We start from the raw sequence: 8,383 nt of genomic DNA on the forward strand, positions 1-8,383 counted from the left end.
ATGGAAAAGTTCCACAAACGTACTTGGGAGAAGGAGCTAGGAAGAAAGAAAAATTACTATATTGAAGTGTTTAATCCCACTCATAATCATCAACCAAAAGCATACATAGAGGCCAATATCTCTTGGAGAGCCAAAATTCTTATTGCTCAGTTAAGGACTAATTCTCATCAACTCCGTTGTGAAACAGGGCGCTGGAAAAGGCCAAAGGAAGTGTGGGAGGAAAGGGTATGCATTTTTTGTTCTTCCGGAAAAGTGGAAACAGAAAAACATTTCATTTTAGAATGTGAGGCCTTCAAAGACAACAAAGAAAGTTATGCAGATACGCTGGCAGCTAGCTCTTGGTATAATCTATTTAACGAGGGGTTTGTCGAGAAGATGGGAGCTTTTATTATGAAGCTTCACAAAAAAAGCGCTGAATACATCAAGCATATGAAGAAGCAATCTGTCCCATAGGCTATCTTTAGCCTCGTGGACGTTAAAATAATTTCTTTCTTTCTTCTTTCATTGGTATTTTCATTGCTTTTTATGTTTACTCTTAGTTTAGTATTTTACGGCTATTTTAGACGTCGGCATAATGTCATTGTCATATGATGAATTTACTTTTGACGTGGATTGTGTAATTTCAATTGTCAACTGATTTATTTAATTTACATGTACCTTGAATAATATTAATGCCCATTGTCAATGATGAATTTAGATTGAACATTGTATAATGTCAAATGATTGATTCAATTTAGTAATTCTTTTAGGTTTACAATTTTACATTGATGATTGCAAGTAATTTGAATTGTCAAATGATTTATTTAATTTACATGTACCTTGCATAATATTAATGCCCATTGTCAATGATGAATTTAGATTGAACATTGCATAATGTCAAATGATTGATTCAATTTAGTACAATTTTACATTGATGATTGCAAAAATGTCAAATGATAAGTCTGATTCATAATATTCTAAATGATCATATTTAGATGTACATTTCATAATTATTAAGATTTATTATTTACTAATTTAATTATTAACGTATTGTTGAGATTTTATTTTTTATTTTTATAGATTAAATTTTTAATAATTTTATAATTTTTATGACGTCCCGTTTTGGGTGGAACATTGCTTTTATATTTGTATACATAAAAAATTGTAGAATAACTTTCAAAAATAATATGCTCGGATTTCTAAGCATTTGAATAACTTTTGAAAATAAAGATTCCTCCCTCTTCCTGTACCAAATTTTGGGGTTGCTTATAAATTCGGTGGAACATTGCTTTTATATTTGTGTACATAAAAAATGTAGAATAACTTTAAAAAATAATATGCTTGGATTTCTCAGCATTTGAATAACTTTTGAAAATAAATATTCCTCCCCTCTTCCTGTATGATTTGCTTCCCCTCGTTTTTCAGTTATGCTTTGGGAAATGTGAAAATAAGTTCTCCATCCCTGAATTATTTTTCTGGGAAATGAACCCGAAGTTTCTCATTTCCATTATTCTATTCTTCGATGTAATATTGAAAGTTCAGAGAAATTCCCTGTTTTACTTGTTCTGAACGTAAAACGATAGATTTATTCTTTATTCCAAACGTGAAATACCAGGTCATGAAAATACGGTGAAATAGGCCACTTTCTCATATATTCTGATGAGTCAAGAAGCAATATATATGCAATGGCTTGCTCCCAGTTTTGTGTATGAAAACAGTTTGGAAAAGCTCCACATTGTTGGCTGCCATCTTCATCTGTGTTTTAGTTGCTGTGCTTATTGCAAATCTTCCTCAAAGGATTGTTTTGGGAATTGGTATAGCTTGTATGATATTTTGAAAATATATTTTTGTTTTGTTACGAGGGACTAGCATATATTCCTCTGTCTATCTAGACTCTGGTAAGGGAGTTATTGGAAAATCTGTCTGCTGTAGGGTAGTTATTGAAAACAGCATGACTGATCCAGGGTTCGTCTCTGGCTTTATTGGCGTGGGTATAGATATGGCAATTGAGCAGATATTGGAGCACATGAACATTGCCCTTCGGTGCAAGAAAGAATTGGCATCTCTAAAAGATCTGGTAATGAAAATCCAGCCTATTATCTTACAGATCCAGCAATACCGCGTGGTATTCAACAAGAAGATAGAGAAGGCTTCAGCTGTTAATGCATGGCTTAAAGAGATGGACGCTCTTCTCACACATGCATCAAAAATGGTGCAACAGTGCACAATACCAACATTTAAGGTTATATCTCGTTATCGAATCAGCAGGAGGATCACTGGATTGATTACAGATATCAGCGAGCATCTAAAATTGTCTCCTCTGGTTGAGCTGGCTCAATCTCAAGAACTCCTAATTGATGCACTTGGGCAGATGAAAGCAACCATGGAAGGTCATATAATGGCTTCAGATTCAACCACTTCGCAAGGCCAAGGCGCTCTTATTCCCACCGGCTCTGCGAAGATGAAGCTGATCGACGAATCCCTTATAGTAGGGCAAGATAAAGCCTTTGCAAATCTCGACAAGTTGGTGATGGGTGATGCAGAGGCTAGGAATATTGGTGTGGTTGGCAAGGGTGGATCAGGAAAAACACTTATTCTCAATAGAATCTTCAACAGCCAAAAGGTGAGGGATCTGTTTTGTGATGGACTATTGCTTTGGCTTACTGTTTCCCAGAATCCATCTATTACAAGCCTTAGGAATGAACTCTATGCACAGATAACCCTACAAAAAAAAAATGGATTTGGCTAAAAATATGAATGACGATGATGTGAAAATATGGTTGAACCAAACATTGCAGCAGAGTAAAATGTTTGTCCTGCTTTTAGATGATGTATGGGGAGCAGATGCTGGGAATTTGTTGGAGGATTTAGGTATCTTGCGGCCTGTAAGTGACCACGCTCAGTCGAAAGTTATTATCAGTTCCAGGGATCGTAGTGCAGTTTTAAAAATGGGAGTTGCAGACAAGTACACAATAACCATGGAGGACTTAATCAAAGATGAGAGTTGGAGATTATTTGCTTACCATGCATTTCCGTATAATAATGGAAATTTACCGGCAAACATTGATGAGGAAACGGCCAAGCTTGTGTGTCAAAAGTGTGCAGGGCTTCCCCTTGCTATCAAAGTGGTAGGAAGGGCAATGGCTGGCAGTACCGATCCACAAGAGTGGCAATGGGTTCTAGAGAGGCTGCCACATTCTGACAGTCTCTATGATTGCGTAAGGTTGAGTTACGGTGCATTGGGCAATGAGGATGTCAATATTCAATTCTGCTTTCTACACGCAGCTGCAGCTTTTATAAGAGGTCAAATTCTTCGTGCCCATGAGGTGATTCTGCTGTGGGTAGGAGAGGGCCTCCTTGCAAGGAAGATGCTGCAAGGAAATAAGAATCAGCTTGGCCACGACCCATTCGACATAGGGAGGATCTATCTCAACATTTTAGCAGATCGCTATTTGATTGAACCCCTGATGAGAGACATTGATGGGCGTGTTGAATACTTCAGGATGCACGACCTGGTGCGTGATTTGGCAATCCGAATTGCTGAGGAGGAAGAAAAATTCTTCTGCGGTGTGGGTAAGGGTTTCACTGCCTTGGATGAAAATCAATGTTCTGGATGCACTCGGATTCTGCTGAGCAACAACAATTTCAGTTCTCTGCCCAAATTTACATCATGTCCTGAAATGTGTTCACTGTTAGTGTCTGAAAACAAAAGTTTAACGAGAATTCCAAGAAGGGTGATCGGGAGTATGACGTCCCTTAAAGTCCTGGATTTCAGTTGGACACCTCTGCAATCTTTGCCTGACAGTGTAGGGTGCTTGAAACAGCTAGTTTGCTTGAGGTTAGTAGGTGCGCCCATGGCAAAACTTCCTGCATCTCTTACAAATCTTGCCAGCCTCCAACTCCTTGATCTTGCCTTCTCTAGAATTAGAGAATTACCCTCTGGCCTTCATAAATTAAGATCCCTCAGGTATCTGGGCCTTCGCCATTGTAGAGATTTACAATATCTGCCTTGCAGTATCTCAAGGCTTACATCTCTGCAGTACCTACATATGCAAGAATGCAACAGCTTGTGGACAAAACCCCAGGGTAAAATATGCGAGAAGGTGGCTTCCATTAAGGATTTAGGCAATTTAACAAAGCTCAGACAGTTACACCTGCAAAACAATGGGGGATCAATTACTGAAGGGACATTTGGGAGGTTGACTCAAATGGACACCCTCCGCTTGATACTCACGAAGATAGAAAGTCTACCCGCTGACATGAGTAATATGTCAAAGTTGAGGAGATTGGCATTGGCATCTTCTCACTTGGTCAGAATGGATAATAAATTTTGTGATTTTTCAAATATGAGTACTCTTATATTGTATAAGTGTGGAATGTTGGAAGAGCTTCCATATTTGCAGAAGATGAAGAGTTTGAGGAGATTAGAGATCATTGAATGTTGTAATTTAAGAAAATTTCCCCAGGAATTTGGTGAGGCAGGGGCATTTTCCTTGCTGGAGATATTTTCACTTGTTAGTTTAGATGAGTTGGAAGAGTTGCCATCAATAAAGGAGGGAGCAATAAAGGAGGGAGCAATGCCTTTGCTCAAAATATTTACTATGATGGAATGCAAAGCATTGGAGATATTGCCACAAAGTTATTTCAATTTGAAATCACTTCAAAAAATAAGAATATATGGTTGTTCAAAGATAGTAGAAAATCTACTAGAAATTAAGGATGGAACCACTATGATAGAAGTGGTGATAATGTCTATAGAGGACACTGCAGAAGCTAAAAAGAAGTACTTCCAAATACCTGGAAAAGAAAACTGGTTTTACAGTGATTTTTGGTGTAATGAGATTTTCCTCTTTTTAAGAGGTCTTAACATATTGATATGAAATTTATAATTTCATTATCATTATAATTACATCCGATTTAGTCTTAATACATTGATATGAAATTTATGATTTCATTATCATTATAATTATATTCGATTTACAATGATTTTGGTATAATGAGATTTTTTCTTTATTTTTTATAAGCCATAATATATGGATATGAAATTTATGAATTCATCATTATTGTCATTATCATTTAAGATGTTAAGTGGCTAGAGAAATAGTTGTAATATATATATATATATATATATATATTTTTGTTTGGGTGATTAGTGGAATTTGTATATTCAATCATTAAGATTAAGTTTTTATGATGTGAGAGTTTCGTTTTTACAAGATTTGAACTTTTTTCTGAAGGTTACAATCTCTTTGTTTTTTACTATTGAATCTATTTTTTTTAAACTAAGGTTATGATTTGTTGTTGTTGTTGTCTATTAGGTAATGTGAGTCTTAACATGATTGCCATGCCTAATTTGTGGTTTGCATAGTCGTGACCCAGGGGCATGTAAGTCGTCAAAATCACTTAGGGATTGCATTCGGCCTGGGCTACACCAACTTAGCATGGCTGGATTTTTGCCCACAAATTTTCAATAGATGACCTTTTCACCATGAAATGCTTTAACATAACACTCCCACCATCTATTTTATGCCCCATGACTTACTTTATGTTCTTTTTTCACTTCATAAATTATTAATTGTTTTTTTACTAGTAAAAATAATAATTTTTAAAATTCAAATAATAAGACACCAATAAAATACAAATACAAAATAACATATTAACATAATCAACCCATATTTAAACATAATTGATTCAAAAACTTTTAATTTTATAATACATATAATATAATAAAAATATAGTTAAATTTTTTATATTTCATATTTATATTAAACATCCAATCATTTTGAGTATATATATTTTCAAAATTAAGATTTTTTTTCAAATTATACAAAATTTTGTAATGTTTTTAAAATATAGATAAAGATTTATAACCTCAGATCTCTCAAATATCGAGAGGGATCAAATATCTCGAGGTGTAATTCTCTTTTTGAGTGCAAAACTTGAGGAAATGTTTGCATTTTGAGAGATTTGAACCCTTTTGGTGTTTGATAGAACTCGAGTTAAGATGGATCTAGGTTGATTATATCTGACTCCATCTCTCCTTTGTCTCTTTATCTCACCCCCGCCCTCCAAACACAAATGCTCTCTTTCCATACATATCTATCTCTACCTCCTTTCCTCTTTCTCTCTCTTCTTCCCTCTCCCCCCTCCATCTATATCTCTATCTCCCTTTGTCTCTCGTTTGTCTCTCTATCTCAACCCCCAAACATACACACACACACTCTCTCTCTTCCCTCTTGCTCTCCTCTCTCCATCTCTCCCTTGTCACCCTCTCTCTCTCTCTCTCCACCTTTCTCTCCTTATGTCTTTATTCTTCCCTGTCTCTCTCTCCCCCTCCAACTCAACCTCTCCCTCTCTCTCTCGAGTCCTTTCTCTTTCCTTCCTCTCTCTCCCTTTGTGTCTCCACCCTATCTCTCTCTCTCTCTCTCTCTCTCTACCCTCCAACTTGGTCACTATTTCTCTCCCTATCTCCTCCCTCTCCTTTTCTCCCCCCTCCATATCTATGTCGCCCTCACTCTCTCTCTCTCTCTCCTCTCTCTTCCCTTCTCTCCTCTCTTGCTCAGTGTCTCTCCATCTCTCCCTTGTCACTCCCTCTCTCACTCTCCACCTCTATCTCTCTATGTCTTTGCTCTTCCCCCTCTCTCTCGTCCTCCAACTCTCTCTCTCTCTCTCTCTCAAGTCCGCTCTCTCTTCCTCTCTCTCTCTTTCTCTCCCATCTCCCTCTGTCTCTCCCCCCATCTCTCTCTCTCTCTCTCTCTCCAACTATGTCACCATCTCCCTCCCTATCTCCCCCTCCCGCCCCTCTATCTCTTTGTCTCCCTCTCTCTCTCTCCTTTGTTAGAAGAATGAATGCCAATATGCAAAGTAAATGTGTAGATTTTGTAAGTAAATAAGTAAGTGTATTTATTGGAATTAAAACTGAATGCATTGATTGGCCATGAAGGTGAGTGGTCACATCTTTTGACCAATGCCTCTTCATAATTAATGGGCTATTAATTAATTAAATTATTTAATTAATGTTTTTTATGAATATTTTATTCGTAACATTGCCACCCCCTTTAGAGATGCTTTGTCTTCAAAGCATGACAAGAAGCGTTTTCTCTAGTTGGACACGTTATGGAATGACATCTTTTATTTTGACTTTGTTTGTGCCTTGTGAGTTGGTGAACTCCTCATGTGTATTTGCACCTTCCTTGAAGTTGGAAGCATTAACACCATATAATTTATAATGTCATCCTTGCCAACTAAACTCCATGAATTATTCTTCAAGGTTCGTAGTCTAGCTTCCTAATTGTATTAACCATTTTGCTCCTAGCACTATGTCCATTTCCTTGAATGATAGGGCATACAATTCCGTTTGTAGCTCTAGTTCTTGTATTTAGATTGAAGCTTTAAGACATTCTCCTACCTCTTCAAACTTTTTCCCAGTAGCGATAGTCCTGCTTAGGTCTTTGATTGGGCATATACAAAGATCAAGTTGTTTAGCAAGATCAATGTTTATACATTTGTGAGTACTGCCATACTCTAGAAGTATATTGACATTTTTATCTCTTTTGAGCCCTTTAAGTTTTAGGGTTAGGGCGTATCGTCTTCGTCATGTATATTGCCATTTTTATCTCTTATGAGCCCTTTAATTTTTAGGGTTAGGGTGTATCCTCCTCGTCATGTTTATTGGTGGTGTGGTAAGCTTAATGTTCTTTCTTATTGGATACTGGTTTTTCTTTCGAAGATGTGGTGGAACGTATTTTGCAGTTGTTTGTTGTTCTTGATCTTTTGAAGAATTGCTATCTTCATCATGATTTTTCTAGTCGAATGAATTGCAACGAACGACGGTTCCTTAGGATTTGAATCTTCTTTGTGTGTGACAATGATTTCTTCATCAGGTTCTTGTACTTCAACTTGCCTTCCATCTACGATTTTATAGTAGCATAAGGATGTGTTTTCACATTTATGTCACGGCATCAAATTTTATGCACACTTGCGACAACTATTTTTTTTTTGATCTTTTTTTTTTTCTAACTCATTATTAGAAGTGTCCGATTCCTTCTCAACTTCATAAGTATACGATTTCTTGTTAAGGGATTTGTATCCTGATGTCCATTTGTCTCCACAATACCTACATTTGTTTGCATCTTTTTTACCTGAGTATTGTTGTTGGTCTTCACCTTCCTTGAATGATGACATTTTGAACTTATATTTTTGTTCAATAAGCCTTGTCACATGTCTAGCTTCTTCGATAGTTTTAGGTTTGTACAATTTCAATTATGCACGGATATACTCCTTAGGTCCACATTTATACATTTTAAGTAGTTCATTAGTAAATCCTCTTTGTCTTGTAGCTAATACTTCCCATTTGTCGGTGTATTCGCTTACAAACTGTGTTTGCTTAAGATGAACAAATCTT

General features: G+C 36.5%; 2 protein-coding genes across 2 annotated transcripts; both read left to right on the top strand.

The window, feature by feature from the left end:
* The first annotated feature begins 1,930 nt into the window (after nucleotides 1-1,930).
* LOC149189073 (uncharacterized) lies at nucleotides 1,931-2,728 on the top strand. The gene has a single exon (XM_089410116.1). The coding sequence runs from the start codon at nucleotides 1,931-1,933 to the stop codon at nucleotides 2,726-2,728; it is 798 nt and encodes a 265-aa protein (XP_089266242.1).
* Nucleotides 2,729-2,732: 4 nt separating this feature from the next.
* On the top strand, nucleotides 2,733-4,859 carry LOC149189074 (uncharacterized). Its single transcript, XM_089410117.1, has one exon. It carries the CDS (start codon nucleotides 2,733-2,735, stop codon nucleotides 4,857-4,859), a length of 2,127 nt encoding a protein of 708 aa, XP_089266243.1.
* The last annotated feature ends 3,524 nt before the right edge of the window (nucleotides 4,860-8,383 follow it).

This window comes from Pinus tabuliformis, chromosome 3_1, assembly GCF_031772625.1.
Source record: "Pinus tabuliformis cultivar Carrire ecotype Pingquan chromosome 3_1, CPIR1, whole genome shotgun sequence".
Lineage (NCBI taxonomy): Eukaryota > Viridiplantae > Streptophyta > Pinopsida > Pinales > Pinaceae > Pinus > Pinus tabuliformis.